Source organism: Saccopteryx bilineata, chromosome 5 (assembly GCF_036850765.1).
Source record: "Saccopteryx bilineata isolate mSacBil1 chromosome 5, mSacBil1_pri_phased_curated, whole genome shotgun sequence".
Classification (NCBI taxonomy): Eukaryota; Metazoa; Chordata; class Mammalia; order Chiroptera; family Emballonuridae; genus Saccopteryx; species Saccopteryx bilineata.
In genome coordinates, this window is record NC_089494.1 from 86,400,908 (window position 1) to 86,420,517 (window position 19,610).

General features: G+C 38.1%; 1 protein-coding gene across 1 annotated transcript; it reads right to left on the reverse strand.

Moving 5' to 3' along the window:
- Positions 1-1,127: 1,127 nt before the first annotated feature.
- On the reverse strand, positions 1,128-17,872 carry TNFAIP6 (TNF alpha induced protein 6). Its single transcript, XM_066279953.1, has 6 exons — positions 17,724-17,872; positions 14,592-14,729; positions 11,066-11,227; positions 7,353-7,581; positions 3,573-3,613; positions 1,128-2,291 (listed from the first exon to the last, which is right to left on the reverse strand). The coding sequence occupies exons 1-6, from the start codon at positions 17,815-17,817 to the stop codon at positions 2,122-2,124; spliced, it is 834 nt and encodes a 277-aa protein (XP_066136050.1). The 5' UTR covers positions 17,818-17,872; the 3' UTR covers positions 1,128-2,121.
- Between the last annotated feature and the right edge of the window lie 1,738 nt (positions 17,873-19,610).

Consider the following 19,610-nt stretch of genomic DNA (forward strand, 5'->3'; position numbering starts at 1 on the left):
ATTCTGCCAAGCTTAGCGAAAATCCAACAGAAAGTACTTGGTAATTATTATTATATTCTTTAACTTTGCTTTATAAATTTTATAAAGTAAAGTTACTCCCCTACTTTATAAATCACCATTACTGTGGATCCGGTGGATGGTTAGAAAATTTTACTACTAACAGAGATTCAAAAGTGGGTAGTAGGTATAAAAAGGTTGACTACCCCTGTTTTAGATCAATCTCCAATAAACTCCAACTAGGCCTTTGCCTTCTCCCATTGAAAATGCTCATCAAAGTCATCAACGATCTTCATGTTGCTAAACCCTATTGTCATTTTCAGTACTCATTTGTAGATTTACTGGCAGTATTTAACACAATTATTTCTTTCAACTTAATACATTTTCCACTTGGCTTTTAGGACCCCACAGGATTTTCTTTTTAACTCACCCTTTGCTCCTTCTCAGTCTTCTCTGCTGATCTTTTTCTTCCAAGGTTTAGTTCTTAGCCTTTCTTTTTTTAAAGCTACACTTACTCCTTTAGTAATTTAATAACTTATGTTCTATTTTTAATATATAGTTTACTAATTTATTATGTTAATTAGTTATTGTGTCTCTCTCTATACCAGAAGCTTCCCCAAGCTTAAGGATTTTTGTTTATTTGGCTCTTGGGTATTGTTCAAGTGTCTAGAACAGTACCTGGAAGATAATTTTTTGTTAAATTTAATTGGATAATCACTATTACCCATCATATGCAGAATAGCAACTATGATCTTTACCTTCTAAAAAAAAAAATCATAAAGCAACAAAAATAAAATACAAATGACTAAATATCTAAACTTTGAAGAATAGAGTGAAGATATAAAATGGAGTTACTATGGTCAAACTGCTAAATTATTAAAATAAAGTAGATTGAGCCATGAGGAAATAGTTCTATTATTGCCATTTACTAATCTGGGAACTTAAACTCGTGAAATTTTCAGTCTTGCATCAGTACCTAGATGGACATCAGGTCATTGTACATTAATACCTGGCCCTACATCAAACCCTCAGATGACCATCTGAATGACCTCAAGAAGAAATTGTTCTATTAGACTACTGGATGTCTGAATATTACCATTGTCTATGTAAGAAACATCGAGACATGTAGAGAATTTTTATGAGTTTATTTGAGTCAAACTGACAACCATTGCCAGGAAACAAAATCTCAACGGACTAAGAAAATGCTCTGGAGAGTGGCAGTTTTGCAGCTTATTCTGTACATTAGAATTAAATGAGAAGATGTCAGCAGGGTTATATGAAGTCTATTGGTGGTAGATTAGAGAAGTGGGAAAAAGCAAAGTGAGGAATCACTGAGATCGGGTAAAGAGTAAAATGGAGAGACACATACTTCTTTAAATTGGTGGATACAGGATAGTTAACACTTACAGTCATATGGAGATAGTATGTAGGGAACAAGATAACAATGAGGGTTTTGTGATCTCTGCTCTGTTCCAGTGGGTATACCCTGAGGGGTCTGGAAAAAGGGGATTATTCTGACGTTTTAAGGGTATGTTATCTTAGATGCAAAAAGATAATAGGCTCTCTTAATTAAGGTAATGATTGACCTTTGTCAAGGAAGCTATGGGGTATTCAAAGATATTTATTGAAGCAATATTTACGAAAACAATCTAAAATTCCCACATTAGAGACAACTTAAATAAAGTATAGAACAATCACACCATAAAACATTTTACAGCTGTTCAAAATTAAGTTTTGTATAATACAGGAAAATGCTTAAGCCATATAGTTTCAAGGTTTAAAAAAAACCTTGAATATAAAATATAAAGGTATGAGCAGAATTCTAAAAATTCAAATACAAATATATATATAAAAACACATATACAGATACCGCAAATCAACAAGTGAATAAAGAAAAAAATATATAAATGGTAACACCTGTTATTTTCATGCAGTGAGATTAGGAGAGATTCGTTTTTTTCATTTAGAATTTTCTGCATTTTACAATTTTTCAAAATTATCAGGTATTGTATTTACATTTAGAAAAGTAATAAATAAATGTTAATAACAATAATAACATTACAAAAGTGAGATCCAAACGGTTCCAAAAGGTATAAACATAAATACTAAATGTCCTTTTTGGTTTTATAAATGGCTAAATCTTCCGACTAAAAAGTTTTTATTTCCAGTAGAAGTACTACTTGTATTTTTTCCTTGACTGGATTTCGATAGGGGATCCACTGCAACATACTTGATTTGGAAACCTCCTGCCGTCACTGAAGCATCACTCAGAAACTTTAAGGTCATGACGTTTCCTGGGGAGAGGAGGATGCAAGAGAACAAAGATGATACTGTCCTTCAATTTAGCTAACAAAAAAGTCACGTTTCAGGGCTTCCTTTGGACTCTCCCTCCCTCTCTGTAAAAATAGGATTCTTAACCTCTTCCAGCCCTTACGGTATTTTCTTTCAACTTTCTGTTAATATAAAATATGTCCTCAAGAAAAGAATCTGAGATAGACCAAAGGTTGAATAGCTTACAAAGCCTAGGGAGATTGTAGCAGAGTAATGAATTAGTAAGTTTCAAGCATTGTCCATTCAAGAATTGAACAAGTAGTTCCATCTCTCCTAATAATGATGAATACACGCGAATTGTGTCCACTGCAAAGCTAAAGGGTAGAAGTAATCTAGGTCTTAGTATCTGAGCTTGAGGACTGTTGTTTTTAGTTGCATAAGCACTGTAATCATTTTATGACTTGGAGAAAAATTAGAGCATGTAAAATGCCAACTATTAATACTGGTGATTAAAAAAATCTAAAAAAATAAAGGTTCTTACTCAGAAAATATCAGTTTTGGTTAATAGTGGTATTGCCTACTGAGATAAACTTTGGATACTACAGGGACATTTCTTGAGGTATATTTCATGGAACAAAGTCACACAAAATAATTTGCAGGACATAAAAGGTTTGGAAAACATTGCCTACCATAGCTAAGTTTTTGAGATTTACTATGTGAAATTAACAAATTAAAAGAATTCTGACATCTTCTAATAATAAAGAAACCTGTTTAACATTATTTAACCCAATGTTACCCAAATTTATTTGCCCTTAAAACCCCTTTCTCATTTACCATCTATTGAAAACATTTCACAGTTCTGTGTTCTTTACAACTCTCCCTGGAAAATTCAATACTAAAATAAAAATGCAATAAACACGATGTAAAATTTTTTCAGTGACAGAAGGCATTTTTAACAACTTTAGAAATTACTTCAATTCTTTGTCAATGAAAAAATTTGGCCTTTTACTACATTTTATGGAAATCATAAGCTCCAGCAGTATTCATGGATTTGCAGATTCAAGATTATCTCAGACTGCATTTGCTGCAAATAATAAGAGTCTATACATTTTCAGTGCATGGAGTTGGCATAAATCCTTAAGTATAAACAAATACATTTGTGAATTTTACAAGCCAGCAAGCTACGTCTGTCCACAGATCTCTCCACTATAAAAAGTGAGTACTAATGACTATTGGGTCCTTCACTTTCAATGATACTGTGAGAAAATAAATCATAGTTTTTCTCCTTAATTTAAAGCCATTACCTGTACTAATGATATCTTCTGGAAGCTCATCTCCACAGTATCTGAAAGGGAATTTTTAAAAAAGAGAGATCACATGAATGAATATTATACAATTATTGCAAGTAGCTCTTACTGATAACTAAAGTGCTTTATTTCCCTTAAGAAACGGCTTATGGCCCTGGCCGGTTGGCTCAGCGGCAGAGCGTCGGCCTAGCGTGCGGAGGACCCGGGTTCGATTCCCAGCCAGGGCACACAGGAGAAGCGCCCATTTGCTTCTCCACCCCTCCGCCGCGCTTTCCTCTCTGTCTCTCTCTTCCCCTCCCGCAGCCAAGGCTCCATTGGAACAAAGATGGCCCGGGCGCTGGGGATGGCTCTGTGGCCTCTGCCTCAGGCGCTAGAGTGGCTCTGGTCGCAACATGGCGACGCCCAGGATGGGCAGAGCATCGCCCCCTGGTGGGCAGAGCGTTGCCCCTGGTGGGCGTGCCGGGTGGATCCCGGTCGGGCACAAGCGGGAGTCTGTCTGACTGTCTCTCCCTGTTTCCAGCTTCAGAAAAAAAAAAAAAAAAAAAAAGAAACGGCTTATTTCCTAAAAGGAAAAAAAAAAAAAAAAAAGAAACGGCTCATTCTTTTATTACTTTATGATGTTTTACTGTTTCTTTGTAAAATTTGTATTTGTAAGAAAAAGAGGATAAAACATTGTTTAAAGTAACCTTCTCAAAGCATTAATGAGATTCTTAAGAAGAGATATGTAGCTTTTTGATTCTGTGTAGCTGCAAAACTAATTGTGTAGTAGACAATTTGAATCATTTTGGAAAAATTAAAAATTTGTTTCTGATTAATCTCAAAGTTTTCTTCAAACTTGAAGGAAAATTGGTGTATATGGTAATATGGTGGTATTATATTTTGAATTCTAGAGTAGACAGATTTAAATGTGGAAAAATTATATTGGAACTTATAGATATAGGAAGGATTTATTTTTATATGAATCATGTCTTGAAAGGAACTCTCTTGCACATTATATAAAAGTTAAAGGTTTTGTCAGTTTCTGAAAAGTGCAATTCATTCCAGATGGGAGGAGAAGTCTATTATAAAGGTACCGTATTTCTCCATGTATAAGATGATCCCATGTATAAGATGCACCTCAATTTTAGGGCCCGAGATTTGAAGAAAAAATATATTACATAAACTTATTGAACTCAAGTTTTATTGATCATAAAATTTATACAACTTCATCACTGTTCATCACTGTCAAAGCTTGTCCTTATCTGTGTATGATGACAAACCACTGTCTTCAACAATGAGCACAAAAACAAGCATGAAAAAACAGGAAATGCAAGTAAAGAAATCTACAACCACTGTATAAGTCGCATCCAGTTTTTAGACCCCAAATTTTCCAAAAAAGTGAGTCTTATACATGGGGAAATATGGTAAATCACACACTATAAATTTATAGCCTGTTTAAAACCTTTGAAAAATATTGTATGTGTGTGTATATATAAATCTTTTTTTATTTATTTTATTTTATTTTTTACAGAGACAGAGAGAGAGGGATAGATAGGGACAGACAGACAGGAATGGACAGAGATGAGAAGCATCAATCATCAGTTTTTCATTGTGACACCTTAGTTGCTCATTGATTGCTTTCTCATATGTGCCTTGACTGTGGGCCTTCAGCAGACTGAGTAAACCCTTGCTCAAGCCAGCGACCTTGAGTCCAAGCTTTGCTCAAACCAGATGAGCCTGTGCTCAAGCTGGCGACCTTGGGGTCTCGAACTTGTGTCCTCCACATTCCAGTCCGACGCTCTATCCACTGCACCACCGCCTGGTCAGGCTATAATATTTTTTTGCCTAGGCTTAGTAGCTCAGTTGGTTAGACCAGTGGTCCCCAACCTTTTTTGGGCCACGGACCAGTTTAATGTCAGAAAATATTTTCACAGACCGGCCTTTAGGGTGGGACGGATAAATGTATCACGTGACCAAGACAAGTGTCAAGAGTGAGTCTTAGACAGATGTAACAGAGGGAATCTGGTCATTTTTAAAAAATAAAACATCATTCAGACTTAAATATAAATAAAACAGAGATAATATTATAAGTTATTTATTCTTTCTCTGTGGACTAGTACCAAATGGCCCACAGACCAGTACCAGTTCATGGCCCCGGGGGTTGGGGACCACTGGGTTAGACCATTGTCCCAATATATTAATGTAGTGGGTTCAATCTCCAGTCAGGGCACGTACAAGAATCAACTAATACATAACTAAGTGAAACAACAAATTGATGTTTCTCTCTCTCTGTCTAAAAATTAGTAAATAATAATTTTAAAATTTAATAGTATACATTTTTATCTAGGGCTATAATTGATTTTTAAAACTATAGAACAAAAGCACCCTGATTCCCAATGTAAGAGGTACATTCTTTCAAAAAATATTTTCTTCTTAATTCCTCCAACATACTTCATGTCTTCTTCAAAACACTTTAAAATCTATTTGTACTTGTTCTATAGCAGTAATCTCAGCCAAAGGACCAAGCAAAACAAAGCAAAAAACACTTCCCTCCAAAAATTGTTGTTCATTTATGCAAGAAATGCCTTTGTTTTTCTGTCTTTTTAATTACGCATTTCAAAGTCAACATAAAAACTATTGAGTCTACCATTTTTAACCGTCCCATATTTCTTTATTAAATTACTGTCATCGGTAATGGAGATTTGATAACTGACAGTCTGTTGATAATGGGTAGTCTAAAATACACATTATTAAATGGTGACCTGAATATATAAAACACTTAATTGCACACCTTTTAAATTGAAATATTTTGTAAGGCTCTCAAAATTTAAACTATATATATGAAAAATTTGGGGTGAGGACACAAAAATATTGTGTCCAGCATGTTAAAAACCAAGGGAAAAATATTAAAGCAAGGACCATCTGTTTTTATGGCAAGGAAAGAGATTTTTAAGAAGCTACCCATTGGCCCTGGCCTGTTGGCTCAGTGGTAGAGCGTTGGCCTGGCGTGCAGGAGTCCCAAGTTCAATTTCCAGCCAGGGCACACAGGAGAAGCGCCCATCTGCTTCTCCACCCCTCCCCCTCTCCTTCTTCTCTGTCTCTCTCTTCCCTTCCCGCAGCCGAGGCTCCATTGGAGCAAAGATGGCCCGGGCGCTGAGGATGGCTCTGTGGCCTCTGCCTCAGGCGCTAGAATGGCTCTGGTTGCAACAGAGCAACGTCCCAGATAGGCAGAGCATCGCCCCCTGGTGGGCATGCCGGGTGGATCCCGGTCGGACGCATGCAGGAGTCTGTCTGCCTCCCTGTTTCCAGCTTCAGAAAAAAAAAAGAAGCTACCCATCATAGGTTTAGCTAAATCGTATGAAAGAAGGGGCTATGCTTTGTTTATTTACCTTGTACCTATAAAAGTTATCACAATGCTTTGTACACAGAACAAAGGCACCAGTTTCTGAATTTGTGATTATTTTTAGAGGCTGACAGAAATTAGAACACTTAGAAACCTCAACAAATTTCCCATCTCACATCTTTCTTCTTCCTGGTGTTAGTCAATCTTGAGATATTTATAAGTAGACTAATTGTTACAACTTAATAATCAAAAGGCAGCTATCATTTTAATAAATAGCAGCTGACTATAGCTTAACTTGTTAAGAAAAATTTTTGTTAAAAAAAGATACGGTATTGTAGGAGTATAGAAGCACCGGAAATCAATATTGTATGGACAGGTGGGGAAAAAAATTGAAGAAACATCAAACACAATTTTGAATGTTCCTTTACCTTCCTGTATGGGGAAACAACACGTACCTTCCCACAAAGCCATGAACATCATCATAACTGTCATATACTTCAACATAGTCAGCCAAGCAAGCTGGGTCATCTTCAAGGTCAAAGTCCAAAAAACTCAAGTGGACACGCTGACCATACTTAAGTCTAATATGCCAGTAGCAGATTTGGTTATCGTCATACTCATTTGGGAAGCCTGGAGATTTAAAAATTCTTTTTGGATCTGTAAAGACACCACCACATTCTTTTGCTGAAATAAAAAACAAACAAACAAAAAAGATAAGAAAGCAATAGAAAAAAATTATTCTTACTTTAAAATGATATTCATGTCTTATTGTTCATCTGTTGATTATTCTTTTTTTCAATTGGTTACTCTTTATGAAATAATAAGGAAATTACTTAATATACAACATCTTTAATATGTAATACATTCTTGTAGCTAAAGAATAAATGTATTTTGCCTGACCAGTGGTAGTGCAGTGGATAGAGCATGAACCTGGGATGCCGAAATCGCAGGTTTGAAACCCCAAGATCACCGGCTTGAGCATGGGCTCATCTGTCTTGAGCGCAGGCTCACCAGCTTGAGCATGGAGTCGCTGGCTTGAGTATGGGATCATCTGTATGATCCCGTGGTCACTGGTCACTGGCTTGAGCCCAAAGATTGCTGGCTTGAAGCCCAAGGTCATTGGCTTGAGCAAGTGTCACTGGGCTTGGCTAGAGACCCCCAGTCAAGGCACATATGAGAAACAATTAATGAACAACTAAAGTGCCACAACTTCTTAAGAGTTTGTGTTTGTTTGTTTTTGTGACAGAGACAGAGAGAGAGACAGATAGGGACAGACAGACAGGAAAGGAGAGAGATGAGAAGCATCAAGTCTTTGTTGTGGCACTTTAGTTGTTCATTGATTGCCTTGGCCAGGGGCTACAGCAAAGTGAGTGACCCCTTGCTCAAGCCGTGACTTTGGGCTCAAGCCAGCGACCATGGGGTCATGCCTATGATTTCACTCTCAAACCAGCTACCCGGCTCTCAATCTGGTGAGCCTGCGTTCAAGCCAGTGATCTTGGGGTTGTGAACCTGGGTCCTCTGCATCCCAGTCTGATGCTCTACTGCACCACCACTTGTCAGGAGCCACAACTAAGCTGATACTTCTCATCTCTCTCCCTTTATCTGTCTATCTCTCTAAAAGAAAAGAAGAATAAATGTATTTTTCATCTATAGTTGTTCAATTCTGTAAAATAGATACAGTATTTGTGATTTTAAAAAAATAGCAATAAAATAGTAATTTAATTAATTGTTACATTAATTATGTTACATTAATTTAAAAAATGTGGTTACAGCCTGGCCTGTGGTGGTGCAGTGGATCAGGCGTTGACCTGGAATGCTGAGGTCGCCGGTTCAAAACCCTTGGCTTGCCTGGTTAGGGCACATATGGGAGTTGATGCTTCCTGCTCCTCCCCCCTGCTCTCTCTCTCTCTCTTCTCTAAAATGAATAAATAAATAAAAATAATTTTAAATTAAAAAAAATGTGGTTCCATTTTTTTGCTTCTTTAATTAATTAATTTATTTTTTTGAGTGAGAGGCAGGGAGAGAGAAAGACAGAAGGACATAGAGCTGTTTTTGTATGTGCCCTGACCGGAAATCGAACCAGCAACCTCTGCACTTCAGGACAATGCTCTAACCAACAGAGCTATTTGGCCAGGGCATCTTTTTATGGTTTTTTTTTTTTTTTTTTTTTTTTTGCATTTTTCTGAAGCTAGAAACAGGGAGAGACAGTCAGACAGACTCCTGCATGCGCCCGACCGGGATCCACCCGGCACGCCCACCAGGGGCGACGCTCTGTCCACCAGGGGGCGATGCTCTGCCCATCCTGGGCGTCGCCATGTTGCGACCAGAGCCACTCTAGCGCCTGGGGCAGAGGCCACAGAGCCATCCCCAGCGCCCGGGCCATCTTTGCTCCAATGGAGCCAGGGCTGCGGGAGGGGAAGAGAGAGACCGAGAGGAAGGCGCGGCGGAGGGGTGGAGAAGCAAATGGGCGCTTCTCCTATGTGCCCTGGCCGGGAATCGAATCTTTTTATGTTTTGAGCATAGAATACACAAAGCTTATGTGTACACTTCCATGTGCTTTGACAAATAAATATATCCATGTTACCATAGCCTCATCAAGATAGCAGGGATTTTAATTAATTAATTAATTTTTTTGTCCTGTGGTATCACCACTGTGTTTTCAGGAACTTAAATATTTAGAATAATGAGTCCAATAAATTCTGCTTGGAAAATTATTAAAGAATTTTAGGATTACAGAGACCTTGACGGTCACTTCAATACAGGTAAAAGGAATAATTTATAACCTTCCTATACTTTTTTTTTTTTTTACTGGTTTTAAATGAACACCTTAATCTTATTTGAAGATTTAGTCAAAATATTTATGTTTGTTTTTTCAAATAAATTTTCATTTTATAGATTTATGTTGTGGCACATAACCTGCTATAGGAACAACCTCTGCCAGAACCAATGACTTGCAGTGTGACCTAGAGAATTGCCTGTATAAATATATTGAAGAAACAGAGAGAGAGGAAGCGAGAGGGAGGAAAAGAAGATATGTGAATTAGTAACAATGACTAAAGTATGTCAAAGTGATTTGGAAGTTATAGTCCTATATAAATGCACTATAAATATTTATTCATATTTGATGTCAAGTGGGAGTAAGTGATAGCTCTAGGTAAAATTCTTTTGTACTTGAAATATATATTATTTATATATTGAGATATAAATTAGTTACAAGGATGAGAGACTGCTCTCTAGTGGTTAATATCATTAAACAATAAATTCTATAATAATATGCTAAAACTTCACTATAACTCTCCTACTGTGTCACGGACTTTCTTATAAGGTAGAGCCAAATGTGACACCTCTTGAGGGTGTTTACAATTATAAATGAAGGAAAGGCTTAGTGACACATTCTAACACCTTGTAATATTATCCTGGAGGAAATACATCCAAAAAGAATAGTCTCTTATTTTCTCCAAGAACATGAACAAAAAGTAAACTTATAGTAATGATAATGAGTTAATTTTTTCTTTAAATTTTTCCTAGCTACTATCAACCCTGGAAAAATAATAGGAATAAAAATATATGATATGATAATAACAAGTATATCCAATAGGTAATTGTTAAAATAAACCGCAGAGTGAGAGTTGCTTAGTTTGGAAGTTGAAGAATTGATGCACAAAAATAAATTAGGGAGTTTGTCTATTCTGTCTCCTTTTCCCCATTCTATAAAAGGGATAATTTTGAACAGTTAACATTTGGAAGTATCATTTAATTATTTTAGCTAATTAAGTGTAACAAGTTCTGAACCTGCTTTTTTTTCCCATTGTGGTCAGGAAGTTTCATGGCACAAAAAAGACCCAAATTCACGATCTTACCTGCCTACTAATTATTTGCTGTGTAATTTTGAATAAGTTACTTAAGCTCCTAAACTCTCAGTTTCTTGATTTCTAAAATGGGTATAACAATAGCTTTTTGCAGGGTGGTGAATATTGAGTAACAATGTAGATTAAGAAACATAAAATTAGTGTCTGGCACAACAAAATCACTCTATGAATGGTAGTTATTAATAACTATCATCACCAAATTGATTTATCTCTGGAAGAACAAGCTATTTTATTTTAATAGCCTCTTAGTGACATATAACTGTTTTTGCAAAACATTAAACTTGTTATTTTTAACAAACCATGTGGGTTGTAGCAATAGGCATCCCATCTTTCACTCCTGTTGAGACGGACTCCGTAATCAATAATACCAGTTTTTCCAAATCCACAGTTGGACCCTGGCTTCACAATGGGGTATCCAACTCTGCCCTTGGCCATCCACCCAGCAGCACAGACATGAAATCCTGCAGAAGAATGAAAGGATTTAACGCTTAACTGGTAAATCTCTTCAGCCAAGAAAAGGTCATCTTTACAAAGGTACTCCCTTCCAACAGTGAGTTTCTTAGCTGCCCAAATTCAGTTCATGTAAAAGGGGAAAAACTGTTTTCTCAAAAAATAAAATTGGGCCTGACCAGGTGGTGGCTCAGTGGATAGAGCATTGGACTGGGATGTGGAAGGACCCAGGTTCGAGACCCCGAGGTCGCCAGCTTGAGCGCGGGCTCATCTGGCTTGAGCAAAGAGCTCACCAGCTTGGACCCAAGGTCGCTGGCTCCAGCAGGGGGTTACTCGGTCTGCTGAAGGCTCACGGTCAAGGCACATGTGAGAAAGCAATCAATGAACAACTAAGAAGTCGCAACGCGCAACGAGAAACTGATGATTGATGCTTCTCATCTCTCTCCGTTCCTGCCTGTCTGTCCCTGTCTATCTCTGCCTCTGTAAAAAAAAAATAAATAAATAAAATAAAAATAAAATTGGGCCTGACCAGACTGTGGCGCATTGGATAGAGCATCGACCTGGGACTCTGAGGACCCAGGTTTGAAATCCCAAGGTTGCCAGCTTGAGCTTGGGCTTGTCTGGTTTGAGTGCAGGCTCACCAGCTTGAGTGCGGGGTTGCTGGCTTGAGCATGGGATCATAGACATGACCCTAAGGTTGCCTGCTTGAGCAAGAGGTCACAGGCTTGGCTGGAGCCCCCCCCCCTCTGTCAAGCCACATATGAGAAAGCGATCAATGAACAACTGAGGTGCTGCAATGAAGAATTGATGCTTCTCATCTCTCTCCCTTCTGTACATCCCTGTCTGTCTCTGTCTCTCTCACTCTCTAAAAGTAAATAATTAAATAAATAAATAGAATAAATAATAAAAATAAAATAAAATTAGGGCTCTGGCCACTTGGATCAATGGATGGACATCCTGGGTTCAATCTCTGGTCAGGACACACAAGAGAAGTGACCATCTGCTTCTCTCCCCCTCCCTTTCCTTCTTCTCTCTCCTTTCCTCCCATAGCCAGTGGCTCAGCTGGTTCAAGTGTTCATCCTGGGTGCTGATGATAGCTAGTTTAGTCCTAGCACATTCCCCTCAGGTGCTAAAAATAGCTTGGTTGGTTCAAGCATTGGCCCCAGACAGGGGTTGCTGGGTGGATCCTGGTCAGGGTGCATGCAGAAGTCTGTCTCACTATCTCCATTCCTCTCACTTAAATAAATAAATAAATAAATAATAAAATTGAAACACATATATATAAAATATAACATCTGACTTTTACTAGAAAATGATATCTTAAATAAAAAAGATGCAGATAAACTAGAAATTATAAAACCAAGGATCTGAAAACAATCTAAGTTCAGAGCTGGTGTCTTTTCACCAATGAGCTATCCAGTACTAGATAATTTCTGAAATTAACATTAATTCTGAAAAAAAAAATTTTAATGGTAGTTTAATTTTTATTTCAGGATCAATTAAGATACTGCTAATATTTTTTTTAATTGAAGAGGAATAAAAGCATTCATAAATTTCAAACAAAGCCTCAGCTGTTTTTTTTGCTCAACTTTGGAGGATGTTTAAATATTTGCCAGTGCCATCCATGACAATTGTATTTGAAGTCCAGGGCAGCTAGTAATGGCTCTGGTTTTTGTATCCATTATTCCAGTTAATGTCACACTCAGTCCTGTGGGAATAGATTGAGCAGTTATCTGAGGAGACTGTGGGATATTTTAGAGCAGTGGTCCCCAACCTTTTTTGGGCAGCGGACTGGTTAATGTCAGAAAATATTTTCGTGGACCAGCCTTTAGGGTGGGATGGATAAATGTATCACGTGACTGAGTCAAGTGTCAAGAGTGAGTCTTAGCGGATGTAACAAAGGGAATCTGGTCATTTTTAAAAAATAAAACATCATTCAGACTTAAATATAAATAAAACGGAAATAATGTAAGTTATTTATTCTTTCTCTGCGGACTGGTACCAAATGGCCCACCAGCCAATACCGGTCCGTGGCCCAGGGGTTGGGGACCACTGTTTTAGAGAACACCTGTGTTTTTGCCTTAGGTAATGTACAACAATAGCCTAAGCCTTCCAGGGATTCTCCTATCAAGCAAAAGTGTTTCTTCACTGGTGAAGAGTTCCGAATGGGGTGGCCTGCTGGAGTCTCCTGAAAGTCCAGGAGAGACAGTAGCAGCTATTTTTTTTTTTTAAATAAAGAAACAAAAAGCATTAGTTAACTACTGGGTTTTCAGCAGGTCTCCTGACATTATCTTCCAAATTCCTTTCACCTGCTATCTTACAACTGGCTCATCCTTCTTTTCCTCATAGCTTTTGATCCTGAAATGCATTCTCCCACTTAGGGTTAAAAAAAAAAGAAAGAAAGGAAAAAGTTGAAAAATTTGAAAAATGTCACTAAATTCAATATTTCTCCCACCAAGTAAATTTCCTTGTCAGACTCAAGGAAGTAACATCATTTAACAGCTGCTGAGCCTGACCTGTGGTGGCGCAGTGGATAAAGTGTCAACCTGGAAACGCTGAGGTTGCCGGTTCAAAACCCTAGGCTTGTCTGGTCAAGGCACATATGGGAGTTGATGCTTTCTGCCCCCACCCTAATGAATAAATAAAATCTTAAAAAAAAAAACACAAAAAAACAGCTGCTGAAAACCATACTCAGCAGTCAAGAAGAGATAGACTAGTATTAAAAATGAGTAGCAATGGGCCTGACTGGTGATGGCACAGTGGACAGTGTGAGGTCCCAGGTTCCATACTTTGCAGCTGCCAGCTTCTGCATAGGTGCATCAGCTTGAGCATGGGGGTGCTGGTTTGAGTGTGGGATCATCGACATGATCCCATGGTTGCTGGCTTTAACCCAAGGTTGCTGGCTTAAGCAAGGGGTCACTGACTCAGCTGGAGTCCCAGGTCAAGGCACATCTGAGAAGCCATCAATGAACAACTAAAATGCCACAACTATGGGTTGATGCTTCTCATCTTTCTCCCTTCCTCCATCTCTCTCTCTCTCTCAAAAAAAAAAAAAAAAAAAAAAAAAAAGATAAAAATAGCAATGGCTTTAAATTTATGAAGTATGTGAATGATATTGAGATAATGTCTTCATTTTTTTTTTATTTATTAGCTCATACTGGGTTGTGACCTCAAATAAGCTGCTAGTACTAGAAACTATCCATTAGCTAGCTCTAGGCACAGACGATGGGAAAAGCCAGAGGGCAGAGATGTCACAGGGGCTTAGCGAACTGTTAGCACAGGGAAATAGACAAGTCTTATGAAGGGCTTACAGGAAAGATGACATATTTTTTTTCCCCCAAGAGTGAAAAAGAAGACCATTGTCAAGTCAGTTACCAATTTTTCTGGCTGCCTCCAGCTGCTTGTAGGTGGCGAGACGGCCACCTTCGTATTCACACACCGCCTTGGCCTCTGTGTAGGTGAGCTTGTATTTGCCAGACCGAGCTTCTCTGTGGTATACGCCTGCAGCTTGTTCTGTGAATTCACAAAATGTAAACGCACTACTATTATTCTGTGGAACAAGGGAAATTTTGTGGCCTCAGCTGGAAGATTACATCAGCTATTGTTCCTGCCAAAGTGTTCCCTGGATCAGCTGCCTTGGGTAGCTAAGTTTTCTTTATTAGAAAGCTTTGGGGAAAAATATGAATGAGGGGAATTTTAAGGGAATCTGGGAACATAGACAGAAACTTGAGGGTAAATTACGTTTCTGACTGACAGCCGGAAAGAGTTGTAGTACAACATTGTGTTTCTACACTACCAAAGGTGATCAAGTTTTGACTATTTCTGGCTTTAAGCCATTTAAAACTTGACAAGGTAACTAACAGGGGGGGAAAGGTGGTGAAGTCAAAAGAAACCATAGAAATTGATTCATTACATAGACTCACAATGATGGAGAAAAATAAGCAAAATATCCATTTGAGGGAAATGACTAATGCAATATAATTGAGGATTTAGTAAACAAATCAAAAACTGAGGGAAAGTTTAAAGAAATCCAAAGCAAACAAATGTTGCATTAAAGAAGGAAGAACTAGATTCAAACACAGCAGAGAAGAACTTGGGCACATCTAACTGATGGTTTCTACGTTCTTTATCTGTTTTGTCTTTTTAAGTTCACATTTGTTCCCAACATATTTTCGGTAGTGTTAAATCATACATGAGTGGTCTCCCAGTAGATCACTATTTAAATGGATTGTTTTGAGTTTGGAGTGCATTTTGCCATGGAAACAATGTGAAAAGACTCCCAGGACAATAATAACAACACAGCTCTAATAAGTTCTATGTAGACTCTCAGATGATGGTTCAGACCTTGTACCCTGACCTGGGCAGTCAGCCACCGTCAAGACCATTCCCATGAGAGCAGGTAGGTCTCGGCATGCAGTGACAATAAGGCCAGCAGTATTAGAAATATTATTTCTTGCTCTCCTCCCCAGGCTGAGGTTGGCACTGCTACACTTCAGTAAGAGATGCTGTTTGGCACTTTCTCTGTTTTTCTGGACTCCAAGGGTTCTTCTTACACATTCATGGTAAAGACCCATTACTGAAGACCTTAGTCAATCTGATCCTTACAGGTCAGAGAACTCAAGGAACATGGAAGTCATTTCCCCTTTGTAAGTCACCTACTGCCCATTGCCCTTCATATGGTAAAGCCTCAGTAACTAAACTTTCACTGGTTTTCAGTCTGGTTGTTTTGAGCATACAGGATGAAGTACTTTGTGAGGTGCCATGGATCAAGTCCTGTTCCCAAGCTAGTGGGCAATGCAAGTACAGATAGTAACAATTTACAGTGGTTCAACTTACAATACCAGAGTTGAAAATCAATGTTAGGGGTCCTCTATTTCACTCGATCTTAGTCAAAAGGCTGAGAAACTTAGGGGTTCTCTATTTCAACCATCTCATATTACTAGGGTGGAACCGAGACCAAGGGTTTAAAATTCCTTGTTCTTGATAGTTGCTAGCCAAATTCTGTACTTCTAATCCAGCTCTTTTTCCTCCTTAAATATTTTCTCACACTATATTGACCCAACCAACTGTAAACGATTTTTGCTAGTCTGACTGGTCAATAATTTGTCTCAGATTGAAGCAATGTGCAATTACCCCAAGCCTCAAACTTGCAACATACTATTAACAAGCTTTTGGGTTTGCTCTTCTTTACCTCTAGAACAGAACTTCTGTTGTTTAGGTTGATATTTAAGTAAAGTAAAAATTCACTTAAAAAAATCAACAACAGCTCCAAATTACTTGATCATTAGAGCATTTTACAGCATTTCAAAGTTCATCCATGTGGGTTTAATTCTTACCAGCTTCATGACTAACAAATATGTGCATATTTCCTAAGTTTGATCGTGTGCAGTGAAAATAAACAGAGACCTGCTCGTTCCTCTAGTAAATCCCTGACCCTGTCTAGGCCAAATGAACCCCACTGCTCAGCACAAAACTAGTTCACTGGATCAAGCTGAAAAAGGAGGCAGTAAGGCTGTGCATTACAAATCAAGCTTTTTAATGAAATCCACATGCCTGCAGTTATTACCAGGGAGAAACATGCTGAAATATTCTACAGTGTGGACTGCATAGCAAGCATAAAATCAGGATGAAGGTTAATTTTTGCTTTCTCTTTATTTCTTTATTTTATAAAGGAATTCCATTATTTTTTCTTCAGAATTCAAAATATTTTCACTATCAAACACAATCATGAACATAAAGCAATATTAATTTGTATCATTAGAATTAAAGCAATCCTTGAAATACTATAATGGGTTTTCAGTATTTGGCTTTTCTTGGTCTATTGTTTGTACTCACAGTTAGGCCCTTGTCATTCCTCACTTACATTTAACAAAACAAAACGACAAAATAAACTTCTCATTGTGTAACAAAAAAAGTAGAAAAGTACATGGCTAGCTCAAACAGAAAGAATTGAAGTGGTGAGAATGCATTTAGAAATAAAAGGGTTTTTTTTTTGTTTGTTTTTTTTCCTGTGTCATAAGCTGTCTCTGTCAAACTAGTCAAAAGATGTTTGGTAAATGCAGGACATACTCTACAGGTCAGAGTACATGGAACAATAGTTATAAAGTTGTTGTATATTCCATTTACCTATGTTTCTGTTACAATTACCTGCTACAAAATCTGACTGCTAATGCATTCGAATAAAACCAAAATGATATATTGGTGCTTTTGTTAAAGAGATATTCTGCACTATACCACCACATTTGATTTTAAAATGGAATATAAATATTAATCTCTATTTCCTACTGAACGGTTTACTTTATAGAAAACTATTTTCAAACTTTAAAAGGCAAGAACACAATTTTAAACATGGTATAGGCATTCCAAAAGCTATCTGTCCTAAGCATTTTCTCTAAAAACATCAAGCTTGAGCAGAACCGAAAAATCTACTGCTTTGATTCACTTCTCCATGAATTCAAAGAAGTGACATTCCCCACAAGAAGCTCAATGATTGAAGAAGTTTCTTACCAAGCCATATGGAGTTATGAAAAACTCCATTCTTGTATCCCCATCCGTGAGCCTCTTCCCACAGCAAGACAAATAAGTACATTAAGATGATCATATCTCAGTTGTAGAGAAGTAATAGCCTATTAGGGGCTCCACAGGGTAAATTCTCAGAGCAGAGGCTGAAATGCAACCGAAACATCTGGTTTCCACATCTTTTAAATGGTTTTTTCAACTGTGAGGTCAGCAACTACTCTCCAATGGCATTTCCCGTTGTAGAGTTTCACAATTAACTCAGTGTCTGAAGCAAATCCTCTGACTCATTTGCATTGGCAACTGCAGCTAAGGATACAGTGATCATCTACATTTTAAAATTCACTTATTGGGAAAGGGTTCATTAATTCTGTCTATCATAAACACTTTTCTCTTAGGAAGTTTGTGTAATTTGGTGCAGATTCAGCACTGATTAAAAACCACAACTAAAAACTTTGGTGGGAATTTTATGAAAAAATCTGAATGTCTTATTTATAGTAAGTCAATCATAGAGTATGAGGTTTGGGATTAAGCACCAATTTTGAACTAGATCCTGGTAATATTACTTTTGTTTCCCCTAAACATTGCCAAGCTTGCAGAGACAAAATAAATCTGTACAATCTGGAAAATCCTAAACCATCTCCAGTGGTGTAGGATATTTTTATACCCTCTGTCTGCCTTTCTCCTGGGGTAGAGTGTGTTGCAGTCCTTGGTTTATTGTGGTTAGCAGGTAACTACATCAGCCTTCTGAAAAGTAATTGTTTCATAGCCTTAGGATCAGTTGCTATTCTAAAATAAAATTTTTTCCAAGCCACATATCCTTGAAGTTTTGGGGAAAAAGTGAATTGGTAGATTGTAATAAAGTTAATAAAAATATGGTCCTATCTTCCTCAAATCACTTTAACTTTGGAGATGATCAAAATTGTAGGTAATAATTATTATCATAAAGTCACTATGCCTTAAAATACCCCAAACTTTGTTCTCCTTTTGTGTAGGGTCCTTCAGTCTGGTGATAGCCCCACGGCTGTGATGCTAGTGGCATTTCCTGTTGATTGACAGCTGATTTTTGACAGCTTTTGCCCTCCCTTCCTCCCTCCCTTCCTTCTTTCCTTCTTTCCTTCCTTCCTTCCTTCCATTTTTCCCCCCTTCTTTTTCCAAGTGAGAGGAGGGGAGATAAAGAGAGACTCCCACATGTGCCCCAACTTGGATCCACCTAGCAAACCCCTTCTGGGGCGCAGACTCTGACTATCAGGGGCCCTGCTTGCAGGTGAGCTATTTTTAGCCCCTGAGGCAGAGGCTCCACAGAGCTATCCTCAGTGCCCAGGGCCAATGTGCTTCAATCAACAGGGCATGGCTGTGGGAGGGGAAGAGAGGGAGAAAAGAGAGAGAGAGAGAGAGAGAGAGAGAGAGAGAGAGAGAGAGAAGGGAGAGGGGGAGGGGTGGAGAAGCAGATGGTTGCTTCTCCTGTGTGCCCTGACTTGGAATCAAACTGGAATATCTACAAGCCAAGCTGATGCTCTAAAGCTGATGCTCTATTACTGAACCAATTGGCTAGGGCCACTTTTGCTCTTTCTGGAAGGTTATTTTTTGCTAGTTAGTATCTCCACTCTTGCTGCCAAACTGCTTTTCATTTGCTCCTGTTATATTCATTTCTTTCAGACTTTCTTAGTTTCTCCAGTAATATTGGAATCCTTTGAAAAAAACAAACTTTCACCCAGCACCAATGGCGCAGTAGATAAAGCATCCTCCTGGATGGAGCACTGAGGTCTCTGGTTTGAGCCCTGGGTCAGGGCACGTATGAAAAGCAATCAGTGGGTGCACAACTAAGTAAAACAAGTTGATGCTTCTCTCTCTCTCAAAATAGAAAGAAAGAAAGAA

Excerpts from the sequence above, each read along its gene's own strand:
- TNFAIP6 (XM_066279953.1), bottom strand. The coding sequence starts at position 17,817 with ATGATCATCTTAATGTACTTATTTGTCTTGCTGTGGGAAGAGGCTCAC. Across the intron at positions 7,582-11,065 it reads CTATTGCTACAACCCACATG|CAAAAGAATGTGGTGGTGTC; the intron begins GTTTGTTAAAAA and ends TTTTTATTTCAG. Across the intron at positions 3,614-7,352 it reads GTTCATGGCTTTGTGGGAAG|ATACTGTGGAGATGAGCTTC; the intron begins GTACGTGTTGTT and ends ATTCCCTTTCAG.